Source organism: Mobula birostris, chromosome 9, assembly GCF_030028105.1.
Source record: "Mobula birostris isolate sMobBir1 chromosome 9, sMobBir1.hap1, whole genome shotgun sequence".
Lineage (NCBI taxonomy): Eukaryota > Metazoa > Chordata > Chondrichthyes > Myliobatiformes > Myliobatidae > Mobula > Mobula birostris.
The window spans coordinates 85512620-85535191 of NC_092378.1; the positions used below are offsets into that span (position 1 = coordinate 85512620).

At 42.6% G+C, this 22572-nt stretch overlaps 1 protein-coding gene and 1 pseudogene across 1 annotated transcript in view; one reads left to right on the plus strand and one right to left on the minus strand.

Moving 5' to 3' along the window:
* The window catches only part of LOC140202421 (delphilin-like), a 366191-nt gene that overhangs the window by 23106 nt on the left and 320513 nt on the right, over positions 1-22572 (minus strand). Inside the window, exons 12-18 of the mRNA XM_072267289.1 lie at positions 20981-21276; positions 19002-19436; positions 18083-18170; positions 17722-17799; positions 16526-16722; positions 4989-5144; positions 388-474 (exon numbers count right to left, since the gene is read on the minus strand). Of these exons, the coding sequence (XP_072123390.1) occupies positions 388-474; positions 4989-5144; positions 16526-16722; positions 17722-17799; positions 18083-18170; positions 19002-19436; positions 20981-21276 (1337 nt within the window). The remainder of the gene's footprint in view (positions 1-387; positions 475-4988; positions 5145-16525; positions 16723-17721; positions 17800-18082; positions 18171-19001; positions 19437-20980; positions 21277-22572) is intronic.
* Positions 14695-15722, plus strand: LOC140203260 (Y-box-binding protein 1-like; annotated as a pseudogene).

Sequence of the window (22572 nt, forward strand, 5' to 3'; positions counted from 1 at the left end):
CCAGGCAGCATCTCTAGGAAGAGGTACAGTCGACGTTTCGGGCCGAGACCCTTCGTCAGGATTAACTGAAAGAAGAGCTAGTAAGAGATTTGAAAGTGGAAGGCAGAGGGGGAGATCTGAAATGATAGAAGACTCTCGACTGTACCTCTTCCTAGAGATGCTGCCTGGCCTGCTGTGTTCACCAGCAACTTTTATGTGTGTTGCTTGAAATTCCAGCATCTGCAGATTTCTTTGTGTTTGCATTAATTGCTCTTCTCACCCCATATTTGCCAGGATCACCAACATAATTATTTATTTCTTTCTTTTTTCCTCTCGCTCAAGCACACTGCCACTAACTCATCACCTGATTACATTTGCACCCAGCTCCTGCTTAGTCAGGTCACTCACCTCTGTCAGGAAGTTAATTTTAAATCCTGTGGTTTTGGGACTTTTAGGCTGTCCATTATTGAGGTAATTTCCCATTGCAAGAACAAACTGTCAAAATACAGGTGAAAGAATGATTACTGAGCAGAAAAAACAGTTCTTCTGAGTTTCTTGTGCACTATCCCTCCAGAATGTGAGACAATCCTTCTCCCAATAGATACATGGAGCTCCATCTGCAGGGGGCATACCTCACCAGTGAAATGGACACTTATACAGGCATAACAGAGATTCACAAAGACACATAATACACGCGTACACGAATCTATATATACAACTACTCAGCAAGACATGACGATATACACAGACAGGATGGTGGATAGGCCCACAAATGTAAAAATAAAAATGAATACTAACAGAGATTCATAGATTTGATAATTCTATTATCAACGGAGATTCTAACAGAGATACTAACAGAGATTCATAGATTTGATAATTCTATTATCAAAGGATAATAGGCAGTGGGGATGGGTAAGGAGAAGCACATTGAATCACTGAGACAGAGAAAGAAAAGGAAGGAACTTGCCTCTACCATGCTCAGAACATCTGCAATTACTTCATTCAATAAAGCTGGCAAACAAAGCAACTAAATGAACAAAGCAAGATCCCATAAACCAACAGCAACATAATTTATCTTGACAGAGTTGATTGAAAAATTTATTGGCTTTGACATCACTCGGTTCTTCTTTTCTAAACACATCAGGATGCAAGATTTTTGAGAAGAACAGGGAAGAGAGAGAACGTCCTGGATAGAGTGTTTTAAGAAATATCCAAGGCACTGCTGGGACTATTGCGGAATATTGGTAGCTCAGGGTGGCTATTTAGAAATTTGGTTGATTGCCAAGCTTGGTAAATGTCTGCGGATGTTTTGGCTTAAATTGAGAAGCCATCATCAGTGCGCAGTTGAGGGTGCTGTCTCCTCAGAATGCTGGCTTAAGTACTCCTCCACGATCCAAATGGATATTGATTAGATGTTGTGATCCAATTGGCTGGTTCAAAACACTTTGAACAGTTTAGCAGTAGAAGATTCTGATGGGCTAGCTTCGAGGGGGGTTCATTGGAAGTGTTTGCTTCGCTGTCCGGATCCCAAGATTACTAGCGATTCATTGATTGCTGACATCATTGTTTCTCTTTTCTCCATAAGGGTTCATACACTGGATCTATGTCAATGCGTTTATTGATGGATACTTCTGTAGAGAACCATACTTTGAGAAATTTTTGTTCTTTTTGTGTTCTTGCTTGAGTCAAGATTCTGGCTGTCGTGCAGTTGAAATGGTGTTCTCCTTCGTCTTCATGTGCTGATACTAGCAAGAGTGGATCATGCTTTCTGCTTGCTCACTGATGCTCATATCGCCTGGTTGATAGTTTTCTTCCTGCTTGACCAACGTAGTACTTGTCACAGTCACTACACTGGATTTTGTAGATAACATTTGTCCTATCAGTAACATTTTGTTGCACTTTGAGTTTTGATAGGTTCCTCCTGAAAGTTGCAGTTGGTTTGTGAGCAACTGTGATACTGTATTGCTGAAGCAGTTTTGCTGTCACTTCCACGGCATCCTTTATGTACGGCTATACAATTCGTTTATTCATTGTTCGTGTTTGGATATTTGGGTTTTTGATCTTGAGGTACCTTTGGATGAAGCTTTTCGGATATCCAATAGAAAACTACCAACCAGGCTACGCAGCAATCAACCAAACTTCCAAACTACTGAGATTACTCCAAGGGCTACCAACAAATGGAAAGGATATTGTGAAACATTTTTTACAGATAAATTAAAGCCGTAGAAGAGATACATGGGGGATTTCAACCGAACAACTATAAACTGGAATAGGAATAACACAAGTTCAAAGAGACTAAAGAGACTATAGGTAAAAAAACTAAAATAATAACTATCAGTTGTAGTCTGGCGTACTGACCTCTACCTTGCCGAGGCACAGCGACAACTCGCGGATACCTCTTCTTATTTACCTCTTGATCGTGACCCCACTAAGGAGCACCAGGCCATTGTCTCCCACACCATCACCGAATTTATCCGCTCAGGGGATCTCCCATCCACTGCTACCAACCTTATAGTTCCCACACCTCGCACTTCCCGTTTCTACCTCCTACCCAAGATCCACAAACCTGCCTGTCCTGGCCGACCTATTGTCTCAGCTTGCTCCTGCCCCACCGAACTCATTTCTGCATACCTCGACACGGTTTTATCCCCCCCTTGTTCAATCCCTTCCTACCTATGTTCATGACACTTCTCACACTCTTAAACTTTTCGATGATTTTAAGTTCCCTGGCCCCCACCGCTTTATTTTCACCATGGATGGCCAGTCCCTATATACTTCCATCCCCCATCATGAAGGTCTCAAAGCTTCTTTTTGGATTCCAGACCTAATCAGTTTCCCTCTACCACCACTCTGCTCCGTCTAGCGGAATTAGTCCTTACTCTTAATAATTTCTCCTTTGGCTCCTCCCACTTCCTCCAAGCTAAAGGTGTAGCTATGGGCACCCGTATGGGTCCTAGCTATGCCTGCCTTTTTGTTGGCTTTGTGGAACAATCTATGTTCCGTGCCTATTCTGGTATCTGTCCCCCACTTCTCCTTCGCTACATCGATGACTGCATTGGCGCTGCTTCCTGCATGCATGCAGAGCTCGTTGACTTTATTAACTTTGCCTCCAACTTTCACCCTGCCCTCAAGTTTACCTGGTCCATTTCCGACACCTCCCTCCCCTTTCTAGATCTTTCTGTCTCTATCTCTGGAGACAGCTTATCCACTGATGTCTACTATAAGCCTACTGACTCTCACAGCTATCTGGACTATTCCCCTTCTCACCCTGTCTCTTGCAAAAACACCATCCCCTTCTCGCAATTCCTCCGTCTCCGCCGCATCTGCTCTCAGGATGAGGCTTTTCATTCTAAGATGAGGGAGATGTCCTCCTTTTTTAAAGAAAGGGGCTTCCCTTCCTCCACTATCAACTCTGCTCTTAAACACATCTCCCCCATTTCACGTACATCTGCTCTCACTCTATCCTCCCACCACCCCACTAGGAATAGGGTTCCCCTGGTCCTCACCTACCACCCCACCAGCCTCCGGGTCCAACATACTATTCTCCGTAACTTCCGCCACCTCCAACGGGATCCCACCACTAAGCACATCTTTCCCTACCCCGCTCTCTCTGCTTTCCACAGGAATTGCTCCCTATGCGACTCCCTTGTCCATTCGTCCCCCCCATCCCTCCCCACTGATCTCCCTCCTGGCACTTATCCGTGTAAGCGGAACAAGTGCTACACATGCCCTTACACTTCCTCCCTTACCACCATTCAGGGCCCCAGACAGTCCTTCCAGGTGAGGTGACACTTCACCTGTGAGTCGGCTGGGGTGATATACTGCGTCCGGTGCTCCCGATGTGGCCTTTTATATATTGGCGAGACCCGATGCAGCCTGGGAGACCGCTTTGCTGAACACCTACGCTCTGTCCACCAGAGAAAGCAGGATCTCCCAGTGGCCACACATTTTAATTCTGGTCTCCTCTTTATAGAAAGGATGTGGAAACCTTAGGGAGGGTGTAGAGGAGATTTACCAGGATGCTGCCTGCTCTAGAGGGCATGCCTTATGAAGACAGGTTAAACGGCTTTTCTCTTTGAAGCAAAGGAGGAAGAGATCTGACTTGATAGAAGTGTACAACATGATAAGAGGCATAGATATATTGAACAGCCAGAGAGTTTTGCCCAGGATGAAACTGGCTACTACCAGGGAGTATAACTTTCTACTGATTGGAGGAAAATACAGGACTGATGTCAGGGGTATGTTCTTTACAAAGAGGGTAGTGGATATGTGGAATGCTCTGGCAGGGGTGGTAGTAGAGGCAGATACATTAGGGGCAATTAAGAAACTCTTTGACAGGTACATGGATGAAAGAAAATTGGGGGATACATCGTGGGCTTAAGGTCCTGTACTGCTACAATGTTCTATGTGATATGTTCTAGATTAAGTTGTAATTGAAATTCTGGATGGACAAAAAAATTAATAATGAATTTATTGGAAATTCTAGCTATATAATGTAGTCATATCCCCTGATCCAAATGGAAAATACCCTAGATGGCAGAAGGAATTAAGGGAGGAAATAGCAGAGGCCTTGGCTATAATCGCCTGTAGATGGGAGAAGTTTGAGCATTGAGATAAATTTGGTTAGGTAACAGAAAACTCAGAGAATTAGCAAAAGATTGCCTTTAGGACAGGAGGATAATACACAAGGCATCTTCTCAGGAGTGTGTAATGAAACCATTGTTTTTTTAAAATATTTATTAATTTCTTCAACATATAGGGAACAATTTCACAATCTGCAGTTGACATAAATCTTGGAAGTTTAATGAGCTGTGAGAAGGCAGCAACAGATACAGACAGACTGGTGAAATGGGCATATTGGAAGCAGATAAAATTTGATGCTGAGCAATGCAAAATGCAACATGTTGGCTGCTGATTATAGGTATATGGTTTCCAGCAGCTCCAACCTAATATTTCAGCCACAGGGATATGAATGGCAGCCTATTTATCTGCCAGGATTCATTTCTTACCTCCAGAATTTTTGCAAGTTTCTTGCCACTTTTCAGTTCCACAGAGGCCTTGTAGATACACTGCAGCCCAGCCTTAATCTCCTCTGTCTTTTCCTGTAATGTGATCTTGAAATGCAAGCTTCTCAGTCTGATTTTGTACTCCTTCACTGACAACATCTACACATTCAAGAATGCAGAAAGAAAGGCTTTTCATGAATGTCTACATCTTTTGGTCAAAGGTATGAAGCAGGTACACACATTTTCCTCTCCTTGCCAATAGCTGCTGATACCTGAGGATACACGGTGAATATGTAGGGTACTAATTTTCCAAGATGAAACCTTGTGATGCCATCCCTCTCTCCTCACTTTTTTTTAAAGAGCCTGCTTAAAATTTACCTTCTCAAATACGCTATTTATCACCTACAGTGAAATGTTTTGCAACAATTCTTTCCGTTAAATGTGGTGCTGTTTAAAGTAAGGAAAGTAAAGAAAGTAATAATTACAGGGAGAGGTAATCATGCCTTACTACAGCAAATAACTAAACAAAAAGTAATGTGCTATTGTCAATGAGATGGCAGCAAAGATTATCAGAAGTGTTAGGAGTCAGATTTACAGTACCTCTGGAATTTAACTGGGGTCAGACCATTAAAAAAATCTGGACCACAGAAATCACCCCCAATTATCTTCCTGTGAGTAGAACTATTTCTTTGTATACTTTCTGGATTACACAAGGGTTCCAAGCACTGTCTATAGACCAAAATTGCCATAAGTTGTAAATGCTTTCAGCTGAGATTGCAAAAGTTGCACTGGTAGATTCATTAGTTTCAGACTAATACAGATCTTGATGCATTTTAGATCTAATTTTATATTAGCTAATTAGAAAAGATCTGTACCACAGATTTAAAACATGTTGGACCATGAATTTGCTGACGACAGAACATCAGACCAGAGAGCTTCAACGTTTACTATATAGAACATGTGTAGCTCATTCAAATTCAAATTGTATTGCCCAGTTACATCATGGCTAATCTACAATTTAATCCCTTTTCCACACCTTGGGTGACTTTACACAATGCCACAGAGTTGTACAGCAAAGGAACAGGCTCTATGGCCTGATACTTCCATGCCAGACTTATTGCTCATCTACATTAACCCTATTTGCTCACATACGAACAGTACCCTTTTATGCCTTGTCTATTGAAGTGAATCTATGAGCACAATGGTCTCAGAGTGTGGGCTTTGGTGAGGTGGGTGACTGCTGAGTAGCCGGATGGGCGAGGAGGATGACTGGCAAGGAGGATAACCAGTAAAGAGACTGTTGAGTCATAGAGACATAGAGTACTACAGCACAGAATCAGTCCATTTGGCCCATCTAAAGCAGGCTTCAGTCAGCGTGACTTATTGGCAAAGGCAGCGCACAATAATGTAGCAGTTAGCACAACACTATTACAGTTCAGGGTGTCACAGTTGGAGTTCAATTCCTGCATCCTCTGTAATTCCCTGTGGAATGCACGGGTTTTCCCTGGGTGCTCCAGTTTCCTCCCACAGTCCAAAGGCTTACTGGATAGGAAAATTTTCCCATGATTAGGTTAGGGTTAAATCAGGATTGTCGGGGATTGTAGATCCGGAAGGGTCTACTCCATACTGTATTTGTCATGGTCCGGTCTGTGAATTCCACAGACACGGGCCAGTCCATGGGCTCAGGACTCCGGGTCTTCCAGCTGTCCCTTGTTTGACTAAATGAAAGGCACCTGATTCCAATCTTTGGGCTTGCAATATAAGTAGCCTTGGGATTGAGTGGGGGCTGCTGGTTTATCTTGTCAGTCCCCCTTGGAGCAACCTACTGCTGGAAGGCTAGTGAAACCATTTGTGATCTCTAGGCCTGGTTGGAGGACCACTGCTTCAAGGAGCCTTGTTGCTACTTGTTGGGGTAGTCTTTGCAGTATGGATTTGGCTGTTTCCTGGGCCAGCTGAGTGGCTGCCAGCCACTCTAAGCTAGCTAGGGATCTAGCTGTTTCTGTAACCAGCTGAGGTTGCTGGCTGAACTGAGACTTGGAACTACCCTGGAGCGGAGATGGAACTGTCTGTTGTTCTTTGGTGTTTGGCTCTTGTCCTTGCCTCTGTGGGGTAAGTCAGGGTGTCTTGCTGTTGCCCTGTGGGGGGACATGTCTTGTTTTTGCCTCAGTTGGGCAAGTCTGGCTGTCCTGCCATTACCCAACAGATGGACCTGTCCCACCCTGATGTGGAGAAGTTGAGTCCTAGCTTGTCTTATGATAAGTCCTGGCTCTATGTAGATGTTCAGTTTCTAGTCTCTCTCAGCTCTAGCTTCTGAGTTATCAGCCTCTACATTTCAACACAAAGATCCTGCAGCCAAGCTCCTAGATCCTGAGCCAAGCTCATAGAACCCCAGCCTTGAGGATCCTGAGCCAAGCTCGTAGAACCCCAGCCTTGAGGATCCTGAGCCAAGATCCAGACCCAAGATCCCAATCCTTGAGGAGTGAGATCATGGAAACTGTACAGATTGAAAAGGAAGAGGTCCTTGCTGTCTTGAGGAAAATTAAAGTGGATAAATCCCTGGGACCTGACAGGGTGTTCCTTGGACCTTGAAGGAGACTAGTGTTGAAATTGCAGGGGCCCTGGCTGAAATGTTTAAAATGTCGCTGTCTACAGGTGTGGTGCAGGAGGATTGGAGAGTGGCTCATGTTGTTCTGTTTAAAAAAAAAAAAAAAAAAAAAAAGGATCAAAAAGTAATCTGGGAAATTATAGGCCAGTAAGTTTAATGTCGGTAGTAGGTAAGTTATTGGAGGGAGTACTAAGAGACAGAATCTACAAGCATTTGGATAGACTGGGACTTATTAGGGAGAGTCAACATGGCTTTGTGCGTGGTAGGTCATGTTTGACCAATCTATTAGAGTTTTTCGAGGAGGTTACCAGGAAAGTGGATGAAGGGAAGGCAGTGGATATTGTCTACATGGACTTCAGTAAGGCCTTTGACAAGGTCCTGCATGGGAGGTTAGTTAGGAAAATTCAGTCGCTAGGTATACATCGAGAGTTGGTAAATTGGATTAGACATTGGCTCGATGGAAGAAGCCAGAGAGTGGTGGTAGAGAATTGCTTCTGAGTAGAGGCCTGTGACTAGTGGTGTGCCACAGGGATCAGTGCTGGGTCCATTGTTATTTGTCATCTATATCAATGATCTGGATGATAATGTGGTAAATTGGATCAGCAAGTTTGCTGATGATACAAAGATTGGAGGTGTAGTAGACAGTGAGGAAGGTTTTCAGAGCCTGCAGAGGGACTTGGACCAGCTGGAAAAATGGGCTAAAAAATGGCAGATAGAGTTTAATACTGACAAGTGTGAGGTATTGCACGTTGGAAGGACAACCCAATGTAGAACGTACAGGGTTAATGGTAAGGCACTGAGGAGTGCAGTGGAACAGAGGGATCTGGGAATACAGATACAAAATTCCCTAAAAGTGGTGTCACAGGTAGATAGGGTCGTAAAGAGAGCTTTTGGTACATTGGCCTTTATTAATCAAAGTATTGAGTATAAGAGCTGGAATGTTATGATGAGGTTGTATGAGGCATTGGTGAGGCCGAATCTGGAGTATTGTGTTCAGTTTTGGTCACCAAATTACAGGAAGGATATAAATAAGGTTGAAAGAGTGCAGAGAAGGTTTACAAGGATGTTGCCGGGACTTGAGAAACTCAGTTACAGAGAAAGGTTGAATAGGTTGGGACTTTATTCCCTGGAGTGTAGAAGAATGAGGGGAGATTTGATAGAGGTATATAAAATTATGATGGGTATAGATAGTGAATGCAAGCAGGCTTTTTCCACTGAGGCAAGGGGAGAAAAAAACCAGAGGACATGGGTTTAGGGTGAGGGGAGAAAGTTTAAAGGGAACATTGGGGGGGGGCTTCACACAGAGTGGTGGGAGTATGGAATGAGCTGCCAGACGAGGTGGTAAATGCGGGTTCTTTAACATTTAAGAATAAATTGGACAGATACATGGATGGGAGGTGTATGGAGGGATATGGTCCGTGTGCAGGTCAGTGGGACTAGGCAGAAAATGGTTCGGCACAGCCAAGAAGGGCCAAAAGGCCTGTTTCTGTGCTGTAGTTTCTATGGTTTCTATGATCCCAAGCCAAGCTCTAGACCCAAGACCCCAAGCCTCGAGGATCCCAAGCCAAGCTCAAGACCCCAAGCCTCAAGCCATGCCATATCCTTGCCTGGTTCTGGGGTCCGAGCCCGAGGCAAGACCCAGGTTCTGGGTCCTTGCCCAGTCTCGGTTTCGGAGTCCGAGCCTTGTCTTGTCTCCAAGCTCAGGCCTCTAGACACCAGCCATGTCCTGTCCTGAAGCCATCCTAGGACCCAATCCTAGATTGTCCGTCATTACATTGCTCAGATTGATACAGTTTAGAATAAAAATTTTTAAGCACAACATTATCTCCCTGATAACTTTATCAGACTTGCATCCAGCTGCCGCTCCTTACAAACAGCATTAAAGAACTAGAGCTGCAGCTTGATGACCTGCGGGAGAATGAGGAAGAGCTAGATAAAATCTACAGCAAGGCAGTCACCCCTAAGTTGTCAGGGGCAGGTAACTGGGTGACTGACTGGAGAGTTTAAGGGAATATGCAGGCAGTGCAGAGAACCACTGCACTACCATTCCTCCTCAATAACAAGTATACCACCTTACATACTGTTGGTGGAAGGGGGTGTTGACTTACCAGGGGAAAGTCACTGCAATCAGGTGTCTGGTACTGTGTGGCTCAGAAAGGAAGGGGTGGGGGGGGGGGGGGAAGGTACAGTGGTGGTATGGGATTCAACAGGTAGCAGACAGGAGATTCTCTGGATATGAGAGACACCTGGATGGCATGTTGCCCCCAGGTGCCAGGGTCTGGGATGTCTTGGATTTGGTCCACAGCATTCTAAAGAGGAGGGTGAGCAGCAAGAAGTTGTGGTACATATTGCTACCAACAACATAGGTAGTAAAAGGGATGCTGTCCCAAAGAGAATATAGGGAGCTAGCACACTGTCCTTCTAAGCTGTGGGGGTGCAGTAACTGTAATGCTTTTGCGCACATAGCCTTTGTTGCCACACAGTTAGAATTTTCTTTGACAATGTTAATTTTGAAATTACACTAATATAATTTTGAAATGTGTTAACACAATTGTGAAATACTCTATAATTGTGTTAATGAATATAATCCATAAAATTTTAAAATAATAAATATACCACAAACTTTGAAATATTTTAGAGCTTCAACATATTTGTTATCAGTGTTTCAAATTACAACACTGTTACAAATCGTAACAACTGCTTATTGGAGTGACACAGTGAAAGATCTGCTTGTATCTATAAGTTCTAATGTTGATATTGCGCCTATCATTCAATTCATTCACTTGGATAATAGATTTCCTCACAATGAGTTAAGAGAATGGCAAGGTTTTGGCCGTGTTATTATAAATGTAACCATTTTTGAACTTGGAAAAGGGAATGTTGCTACTTTTACAAACTACAACGAAAGTTTTGCCTCAAATATTGCAGCAATACTGTGATTTCAAATTTGTCATTTTGGAGAAAGTTAAGTCCGGTTCAATTAAGACATTCACTGATATGTTGAACTATGTACTTAGAAATGAATAATTTGAAGAACTGTCAATTTGACATTGTTGGAACATTTTAAGCTTCTAATGATTGCAAACGTGGATTCAGTCTTATGAATTCAATCAAATGTAAATCCAGAACAGACTAGAAGTGGATTATCAAATGAGGATTAAGATGTATCTTTCAACTGGATGTTAAATTTATCTAGACAGTGTTTACAGACAACGGATTTGTAATAAAGATAGATGAGAAAAAGTTAACATGAAAGATTTTCTTTGTTGTACTCTATTTCATTATACCCCTCAATAATTAAATTCAAAAGTATGTATTTTTTCAATTTTCATTCTAAATATTCATAGTATGCATATTACAAAAAATTTAAAGTACTGTGCAGTTTTCTGGCCATGTAAAATTTACTGCTCAGAGCAATGGTTTATCTGTGCGGATGTTAAAAAAATTTACAGGAAGTGTTGCGTAGGATGCTAAAAAGCAGGACCTCGAGGGTAGCAATCATTTGAATGCTGCCTCTGACACACAACAGTGAGGGTGAGAACAGGATGACTCCAGAAAAGAATGATCACTTTGTTGTTGGGTATGTTCTGGGCCACCCAGCAGTCAGCGGGAGCTAGGAAAATAGGTATGCAGGTAATTCAGAGAGGTGTTAGAGGCTCTGTGGTCAGGGGATTCAGCCTCCCCAATATTGACTGGATAATTAATACAGAGAAGGTAGTATTTTTTAAAGTAAATTTAGGAGAACACTAAGTCAGTATGTTAATAGTTTAACTAGAGATAGAGCAGTACTGGACCTGATCATAGGGAATTAAGCCAGGAAAATAGTTGAAGTGTCTGTTGGATGAGTACTTTGGGGAGAGTGATTACTACTCTAAGTTTCAAGGTAGCTATTGAAAAGAATAAGGATGGTCCAGCAATTATTGTGCTGGATTGGAGGAAGACCAACTTCAACATCATAAACACAAGAGATTCTGCAGGTGCTGCATAAGACTGGACCTGGCAAAAACAATCTGGGAACAGTTACTCAAGGGGGAATCTGAAAGTTTTTATAAAAAAAAAGTTTAGAACCAAAATGTTCCTGTGAGGATGGAAGGTAAGGACAGTGGCTCCAGAAAACCCTGGATTCAAGGGTTATCAGGAGTCTGATAAAAGAAAGGCACAGATGGCATATATAAAACAAATACAATAGGAGTACAGGAAGAGTACTTAAAAATTAATTAGGACAATTCTCCTACTGCGACTCCATTTTGTCCTCCCCTCTTGATTCAGTCTCTTCCTACCTGTATCTGTGACGCTTTCCATCACTTCAATCTCTTTCAGTTTCCTGGCCCTGACTGCCTTATTTTCACTGTGCATGTCTAATTCCATTCCCCATCAGGAAGGCCTTAAAGATCTTTCTGGACAATAGATCTGGCCAGTTCCCTTCCACCACCATCCCCTTCCATTTGCCCTGCTACACCTGCATCTACACTTCCTCCCATACTACCTTTCAGGGTTCCAAGTAATCCTTCCTGGTGAGGCAACCATTTCCTGCAGGTCTGTCAGGATTATCTACTGTATCTGGTGCTCCTTCCTTCCTTTCCTAATGAAGGATCTAGCCCAAAACATTGACTGTTTATTCCCTTTCATAGATGCTAGATAACTTAATGAGTTTCTCCAGCATTTTGTGTGTGTGGCTAAGTCATACACCCAAAATGCTGGAGAAACTCATTAAGCAACAGCAAATTTGGCATTTCTTTGAGGAGGACAGCAAGGATAAGGCGGGTAATTACAATCCAGTGAACTGAACATTGGTGGTAGGGAAGTTTATATATATAAAAAAAAAGTTGGTATAACTACGATGTTGTAAGATAGATTCATGATAAGAAATGCTTAGAAGGATATGGGCCAACTACAAGCATATGAAATTAGTTAAGGTAGGCTCCTTGATTGGGATGGGAAGATGGACTGAAAGGCCTGTTACTGAATCCATGATCATCTTAAATGGGAAATACAGTACATACCAAGCAAGGATCAACTCCAACAGGAGGGAGTCTAACAACTTATTCAATTTTTTAATTGTTCAGAACAATTAACAAATTGGGGTGGCATGGTTAGTGCAACACGATTATAGAGCCAGCAGTCCCCACTGCTGTTTGTAAGGAGTCTGTACATTCTCTCTGTGACTGTTGTGTTTCCTACCACAGTCCAAAGATGTACTAGTTAGTGGGTAACTGAGCATTGTAAGTTGTCCTGTCATTAGGCTAGAATTAAATCAGTGGGTTACTGGGTGGTGTAGAGCTGAACAGGTCCTTCCGGCCCAACATGCCACATCTCAAAATTTTAAAAAAAATATTTGAAGTTGCCCTTGAAAATGCGGGAATCAGCAAATGATTTCTTCTGATGAATATACTCCCACAACATAGTTAAAACAGAACATTTAATTGGCACCTCATCTACTTTCATAAACATGCATTCCCACCATCATCAGGGTAGTATGTCACAGCATAAGTTCAAGAAGATGCATCATCTCCATCTCGAGCAATTAAAAATGGAAATAAATATTGACCTTATCAGAAATAAATATATCCTAGACATGAGAAAATAATTTTAAAAAACAATCTCAAAAGGTATGCCAGATAAGAGAATGACAGGTTTTCACAACCCACTTCTTCACATCACTCTCCAACATCATTGTTCTAATTTGATGACTAAACTTTCTTATTCTGATTTTCTTGCAGCAGGGGAAATACTTTCTGTACCATATAGCCGACTGTATAATATGGGACTATTTTATGTCATAGTAACACGTTATTGAGCATGCACTATTAGGCGCGAATTGATCTGTATGTATGTGTTAGATCCAGTCTCTAGCGTTTTTATTAATGATATTGTTGTGTAAATGGCCACATACGTAACAAATTGGCGACGAGGTTAATGAACCTGCATCGTATCGGAACACTATGTTTTAATTGATAACGGCACTCAGAAGAAGCAGATTGAGTCTGAAAAGAAGCGGGAGTTCAGCCGGAGTCGGGAATGTCGGGAGACCAAAAGACACAGTCGGAGCCGCGGCGCATCCAGGCGAGACCACAGCCGGTGCTGAACCCCAGGGCTGAGAAGGGAGATAAAAAAAAAGGAGCAACAGACGCATCTAGCCAGAGTACGCGCACGATGCTTGCAAAAAAAGGTCACGTGAGTCAATAAGAAAACAAGAGACCGGGGCTAAATTAACATAACAAGGGTAAACTAACACAACAAGGATGGCGTTAATTGGAACCATTACAGCATTTGATAGTGGCATTGAAGACTGGGCAACTTATATTGAAAGAATAGAGTTATATTGTGATGCTAATGCAGAAAAGAAAGCCAGCGTCTTACTTAGTGTAATGGGCACGGAAACATATGGCCTACTACGTAGCTTGTAGCTTACTACCCTGAAAAGCCAGTTGACAAAACTTTCAAGCAAATAGCAGACACTCTCCAACAGCATTTAAACCCCAAACCATTGGTCATTGCTGAAAGATTTAAATTCCATAAATGGAATCAGGACAAAAATGAAAGCATTTCTGAATATTGTGCTGAATTGCGCAAATTATCAGAACAATGTCAATTTGGAGCTGGTCTATCAGACGCATTGAGGGACAGGTTAGTGTGTGGCATGCACTGTGAAACCACACTGAAGAAGCTCCTGGGTGAAAACGACCTTACATTCGAGAAAGCCCTAAACATCTCAATATCATTAGAAACAGCCGCACGAGGTGCTTCAGAGATACAACAAAAATCTCCAGAATATGCTGTGAATAAAATGTCACTGAGCAGAAATGGAGGAAAGAAATGTTACTGTTGTGGGAACATGTCACGTGACCCTGAGGACTGTTAGTTTAAAGACAAAGAATGCAGGAACTGTGGCAAAGAGGGCCATACTGACGGAGTATCCAAAGCTAGTCAACAGCAGAAAAAGGGAAAAATACAGAGAAACAAGAAACCCCAGGAAGGAAAATACAACAAGGTACACAAAATGAAAGAAGACAGTTCTGATGAAAACGACTCCGATGACAGTGACTCGTCTTGTCTGCAACTTCACAGCATAGAAGATACAGAGGATGCAAGGGACACAGAAAAAGTGGGAAGGAATTATATTAGAGAGAAGAAAGAAGCAGAGAGAGCGCAGGAGCCCCCACCTCAGACCGGCCCGAGCCGCAACCACCTCACGCAGCCTGTCAACATCATGAGCGAGGCTGAGACGGAGCAGTAATCCGAAAAGCAGCAACAGCCAGACAAACCCAAATCCCCCAGGGAGAAGAAAGTCATCGCAACAAAGGTTCTTGGAACAGTAAAGTGGTTCCATGTATGAAATGGATATGGATTCATCAACAAGAATGATACAAAGGAAGATGTGTTTGTACATCAGACTGTCATAAAAACAAATAACCCACAGAAATACCTACGCAGTGTTGGATATGGTGTTGGAGTTCGACGTAGTGGAAGGCAAAAAGGGTGCAGAAACAGCAAACGTAACTGGTCCCAGAGGACTTCCAGTCCAAGGAAGCCGATATGCCGCGGACAGAAATCGTTATCTTCGCTACAACCCTCGCCGGCGAGGTCCACCACGTAATTACCAACGGAACATTGAAGATGGAGAGAAAGGAGATGGAGCAGAGACAGCAACAAATGGAGAAAACCAAGATTATCAAAATCAGCAACATCGCCCTCCTTACAGAAGACAACGTTACCCACCTTACTTTGTTCGTCGTCGCTATGGTCACCACCCACAATAGAGCGACCAGCCTCAGGGAGAAATTGCTGAGGGTGGTGAAATAAATGAAAACCAGGTTGCTGGGGGAGAAGGTAAACCTAACAGAGGACAAAATCAATTCCATTCAAACAGAACAGCTTTCACACAAGGTAAATCTTGAACCAATCATTTCCTCCTTTGAGAATCATACACTTAATCCTTTGCAGGAAAGTTTCTTTGGCACGTAAATATTTTGAATCCTCAGCCAATGTGTCTTGTTTTGCACAAAGAAGTTGGGAAACAACATCAAAACAGAAGCGAATTCTGGCAAGAAACTGTAAGGTTTCTATTGTTGTATTTTCACACTTGCGCTGAATGTGTATCTGAAGGAATTCTCCCTCTAGAGCCAGACTGATAGCAATGCAAGTAATCCTTAATATCAGCAAAACTGTACTTTAACAGCAGCTAAGAATAATGGAACAAACAACAGGATTTTGACCAACTATGAAATTAAATGGTGAAAGATTACTGGTAAAGTACTGATCTTTCTGTGAGTCATTGGATTGCCCCGACTTTTGAATAACTAGCAGAGGCAGCAGTTCACCAACTACTTCTTTGTTGGTGGCAAGTCATCTTTGAAGCAGACCATGAAAACGCCCTATACTCAGAGGTTCACTTGTCATGACTTTTATATGGAAATCTGTATTAAAACAAACGTTTATTGACAGACGTTACCCAGAGGGGCAGAGAAGACCCCCCCCCCAGAGACTTGAGTTATAATTATTATTATGTTACTTTGTTATAATTTCATATTATTAAGTTACTAATTAAACAGTTAGTGGGCGTTTGTATATTAAGGGTACACATACAGTATTTGTTTAGCGTAGTGCCCCTAAAAAAAAGTTGATACACTTTTAAAATAAAAGGGGAGGAGTGTACCATATAGCCTACTGTATAATATGGGACTATTTTATGTCGTAGTAACACGTTATTGAGCATGCACTATTAGGTGTGTATTGATCTGTATATATGTGTTCAGTTCGGGTTCCATAAGTAAAAACCCCTGTTAACTTAGATCCAATCGCTAGCGTTTTTATTAATGATATTGTTGTGTAGATGTCCACGTACATAACACTTTCTATGTCTTCTCTCAGCTCTAAAGCAAAGGACAGACTGCAGAGGATCATAGAAGTAGAACAAAGTTTCTCCAAGACCTACCTCCAAAGCAAACTGGTCTGGCTCACTTAGTTTACTAGGATCATCTGAATGCTGACTGAAGTTCTTCAACTCTTCCTCATCAGGGGCATAGAGCAGCAACTGTTTAATGTGGGATGGCTCCAGACGATCATTTTCCATTGTCATGAGGATCTGGCGGAGCTCTAGAGCTGAGAGCTTCAGGTGGGCAATGAGAATTGCTATTAGAAATGGAAGCACAGGACAATTAGTCAATACAAGATTTAATAAGTCAAAGTTGAAAATGACTGAATAAAAACTAACAACTACCTACTGGAGACTGCAATGCTCGCAATTCGCTCTTAGAGATACAACATAGAAACAGACCTTTCAGCCCATCAATTCCATGCTAGTCATCAGCCACCCATTGTACTCAAGTCCTACATTAATCCCATTCTTAATTTTCCCATATTGTCATCAAATGCCATTCTACCACATTCTAGGGACAATTCCATGGCCAATTGACCTACCAACGAGCAATCCTATGGGATATGGGAGGAATCTGGAGCACCAGAGGAAGCCTACCCAGTCACAGGGAAAGCATGGAAATTCAAGTCAGATAGCAGCAGAGGTCAGGATTGAACGGAGGTCCCTGTCAGTGCAAGGCAGTGGCTCTACTAGTTGTGTCACTATGCAGTCCTTCTGTGTTCCTTCCCAATACCATGTCAGAATTTTTCAATCTGTTTATGCCCAGATCTTCTTATGCAAGGAGATCTGAAATATTTCTTTCCCTGCACCGTCCACTTTCTCTTTCAATTCACTCGAACCCTAATCATTCTCAGCACCAGTTTCTCCCTCCTTCCATTTATAACTCCCAATACCCCAGATTCACTCTCAGTATGTCTGTCTCTGGGTCTCTGGAACTATGAGGCAACAGCTCTACCTGCTGTACCACTATGCCAGCCTATCCTCAGACTCCAGTTCTCTACTCTTCTAGGTTCCATCCTCTTCAGAGTTTAGGAAGCAAAAAGAATGTGGGCCTGGGATTTTGGACTTATTACTGGCTAAATTTCTAACCCTCACTGACCACTTTTCAAATTCAGCACTAGGAGTCAGATTCAGGAAATGCATCATTTCATGGGAGGGAGGGTATGATGTTTTACCCAAAGGGAAGTATCAGGTGAATTTATATTTAAAACAAGGCTTCCTGTGCCCACCATGTAATACAGAACAGCACTCACATGTGTTGTAGGCCTTTTTTCGGGACAATACTTCCACTACATCTTTCTTCTTAAATGTTTCAGGTACAAAACTTGCTTCTATAAAGAATATGACAGAAGAACAAGAAATTGTAACTGACTCTATATGAAGCACAATGTTAATGCAAACTCCATGTGCCTAAGCCAAAAGTATCCACATGGACCAACTTTTGGAAAGGAAATAATTAAAATGCAATGCATTGACATATAGTGATTAAAATACACTGAAAATTCATTAACATGCATGGACTTGAGCATGCATACAGACTGGAGTATATACCATGCACATTACAATCTGACAGACATTCTGTAACTGCGTAGGAAAAGCCAGATTGACACTTACTGTTTGGTTTCTGGGTCCCAAAATGCAGCTCCAGATCCAAGTACTTCACCATATCACTCAGCTTGTCATAATCTGAGTCTTCTCCAAACTGAGTACAAATAAAAATGTTTGTGGATATTGACTAGAGACAGCTGATAATTAGATGGGTTAATATCTTTGAGGTATGATATAGCATCCTTGCTTTATCCACAGTTTTGGGATCCCAGTGCACCCTCTCATAATAAAAGCCGGTGAGCAAGCCTGTTAGAGTGCTGTGTTTCCATATAGATAACATAGCGAGAACTCAGGACACTAACAGCAAACCCTGAAAATAGCCAATAATTCCTGCACTTCCTTCTGGTAACTGCCCCAACGTTCTCTCACTTTCCAAATTCACAACCCCTCCTATGATTACCTATTCTACTGCTCAATGTTTGATTAGATTAGTTTCAACTTTATTGTCATTGTGCCGAGTGCAGATACAAAGCCAATGAAATGCAGTTAGCATCTGACCAGAAATGCAAAGAATAGTGTTATTTACAAAATAACTGTGAATAAAAAGTGCTACACACAAATATAAAAGTACTGAGACAATCCAATATGGGTGCAATACTGCTTAGCGCTGTGATGTGAGGTTCAGCAGGGTCACAGGCACCTACCAGATGGAAGGAGAGTTAAAAAGTCCATGGTTAGGGTGAGATGCATCCTTGATAATGCTTTTTGCCCTGCCCAGGCAGCGTTTATGGTAGATGTTCTCAATGGTGGACAATTGGGTGCCAATAATCCGCTGGGCAGTTTTCACCACAGGCTGGAGTGCTTTGCGGTCCAATATGGGACAATTGCCATACCACACTGAGATGCAGTTGGTGAGTATGCTCTCAATGGAAGATTAAACATGGCAGAATAGGTAAAACGAGTGGCCAAATGTTGCTTTACGTACCTGACCCCAAATAGTTCCCTCTGAATTCTCCACTTGTTCCCATCGCAGCCTTTTCACACTCATATGACTGGATTCACTTCTCCGGTGGAAGCCACGGTGCAGCAGAGGGGGGCCCGAAGAAGCAGGCAGGGGAGGTGGTGGAGGAGGGGGAGGAAGGGGCTTGGACTGGTACTGGCCAGAAGTGTAAGGGGGTGGAGGCAATGGAGGTGGGGGAGGAGGTGGGATAGCCCTTTTTAATTCTGAGACTAAAGTGATAGGTTTTGGATCATTGAATTGTGTGGGTGGAGGGGGTGGGGGGCTTTGAGGAGGAGGAGGGATAGGATCAGAACATGAAGAATAGGTCAAGGAGCTTCCATCTTCGCTGCTGCTGACGTATTCACTGGGACTGCTTGGGTCATTTGTACCATAGATTTCCTGCTCATCATGAAATGTCATCTATGGGACAAAGGAGCAGACAGAACATGAAGAAAAAACTTCAAAGTCCATTTCCACATCTGCTTCCAATCTACAAATCCCTACTCCATCCACAAATCCCCATACTTCAAAGTTTCAAATGAAAGGTTCCAATGTTCATTTACTACAAAGCATGCGTCCATATACAACTCTGAAATTTGTCTTCTCCAGGTAGCCACGAAACAAAGAAGGAACCTGAAAGTCGTTAAGAGACAAACATCAAAACCACCCCCCACACAAAAAAGAGCAACATCCCGATCATCAACACCCAAAACTCTTCCCTTTGTACAAAATGGAACAACATCACTCCCAAACAACCCTTTCCCCGTACAAAAAAAATTAACAGAACATAAACCCCCAGACCTGCTCCCTTCACACAACAAAACGGAAAAGGAACAGGTGATAAAAAAAACAATAGAATATAAAAATCTTAAATCTGAAAATGTCCACATCCATCCCAACATAAATCTGCATGCTCCTATCTCCTTCACATCCACAATTCCCCAATCACAAATTTCCTTCCCATCACAAATACCCATCCCCAATCTGCTTCTAATCAACTGATCCCCATCCCAATACAAATCCACATCCTTGCATCTTCTTTCCCTTCACCTCCTTCCCATCCACAAATCCTTATGCTTACATCTCCTTCCCATCCACAAATCCTCATCCCCACATCTCTTTCCCATCCACAAATCCTCATCCCCACATCTCTTTCCCATCCACAAATCCTCATCCCCACATCTTCTTCCCATTCACAAATCCTCATCCCCACATCTCCTTCCCATTCACAAATCCTCATCGCCACATCTCCTTCCCATTCACAAATCCTCATCCCCACATTTCTTTCCCATCCACAAATCCTTATGCTTACATCTCCTTCCCATCCACAAATCCCGATCCCCACATCTCCTTCCCATCCACAAATCCTCATCGCCACATCTCCTTCCCATCCACAAATCCTCATCCCCACATCTCCTTCCCATCCACAAATCCTCATCCCCACATCTTTCCCATCCACAAATCCTCATCCCCACATCTCTTTCCCATCCACAAATCCTCATCCCCACATCTCCTTCCCATTCACAAATCCTCATCCCCACATCTCCTTCCCATTCACAAATCCTCATCCCCACATCTCCTTCCCATTCACAAATCCTCATCCCCACATTTCTTTCCCATCCACAAATCCTCATCCCCACATTTCCGTCCCATCCACAAACCCTCATCCCCACATTTCCTTCCCATCCACAAATCCTGATCCCCACATTTCCTTCCCATCCACAAATCCTCATCCCCACATTTCCTTCCCATCCACAAATTCTCAAACCTTCATCTCCGTCCCATCCACAAATCCTTATCCCTTTCCTTCCTACTGTTGTCTCCCCAAAGACGACCCACCTCCTAAAATGCAGTTATTTCATTCCTGCGGTAGATTTGGCTCTAATGAATGAAAATCCATTCACACTATATCTGAACACATCCAACTGTTAAGAGTTCAACTTTTATATTTTTTAAAAACGTACTTCTTCATAATCATTCTCAGGGTTCATGAACTCATCCATCGCAGTTATTTTCTGACCCAGCTGCTCACTCAAAGCATCCAGAAAACGGTCTGTATCACGGCTGCGGGGTGGCCGAGAGAAGGTGAAGAGTTTCTTCTTGCGGTTCGGGGGACTGCTCTCTACATTTTGTGATGAGAGGCTGGGGCTGCCATATGGTTGGGAATCTGAATTAGTTGGCAAAGGTTCATTGGGGGGTTGACAGCGACAGGACTGTACGGGAAGGGGCTCAGTCTGTCTCACCCCTAACCTTTGGTTTTCTGAAACAAAAACAGATTGGTTTATTCAGAAATCCTTTCAGAGATTTTTAGTAGTAAGATTCAATAAGTAAATTCCCCATTTAACATTACCACTGTTTTGTGTCAGCCATGATCCCTGTACATGGCATTGATAGATCAAACAGCCTGCTTCTGTGTTGCTTTATGATATCCTAACATAATGACAGCAGTCGGAGAGGTTCTACTAACCAGAGCACCTGAGTTAGGGGCAAGTGTTGCCTCCTCAGTAGCCACTGTATTTACTGCCCTGGCTGTAAAACACAATTAGGCAGTCAGAAGATGGTGCTAGGGTTAATGAATAAGCAAGAGCTAGTTAAGAGTGTGATTGGTAAACACAGCTCAGTCCATCACAGACTCATCACTTCCTTCCATACAGTCCATTTTCATAGTACAATGAACGTCAACATAGCAATATCACCATTGGATATGAGTGGTACTGTTTCTGGCCATATGGCACTGAGGAGTAAGGCTGTGATCTATGCACCATACTCTATTGAAGGAACTGCAGACACAAGCGGGCAAGACCTGGCGAGAGGGAGAGGGGGAGGGGGAGAGAGTGAGGGCACGTGGGAGTGTGAGGGCGTGTTAGAGTGAGAGTGTGTGTGAGTGTGAATGTGTGTGTAAAGCCAGACCACAGGTAGTTCAAGGCAAAAGTGTATATGCAGTCCCCACTGTTAAGACTTGAACAAAAACTTGAACAAAGACTTGATTCACTCATGAGTAGAGTTCTGAAAGGATGTTATGTACTGTCCAAATTACCACCCTACAGACTAGAGCTTACACTTAGACCCCTCATGTTTTTTTTAGTTGTTATAAAAGATCCTATATTTCATCAAAGAACAGGGAAGTTGTTGCCAATGTCCTGGCCAATCAACTTAGTGGAAATGGAGCATCTGGTAATCACCACATTATTGTCTGTGTTATTTCATCATGATGACACTTAAAGGGTTGACGGTGGATATGCAATGGCAAGCATTTAAAGATCGCATGGATGAACTACAACAATTGTTCATCCCAGTTTGGCAAAAGAATAAATCAAGGAAGGTAGTGCACCCGTGGCTGACAAGGGAAATTAGGGATAGTATCAATTCCAAAGAAGAAGCATACAAATTAGCCAGAAAAAGTGGCTCACCTGAGGACTGGGAGAAATTCAGAGTTCAGCAGAGGAGGACAAAAGACTTAATTAGGAAGGAGAAAAAAGATTATGAGAGAAAGCTGGCAGGGAACATAAAAACTGACTGTAAAAGCTTTTATAGATATGTGAAAAGAAAAAGATTG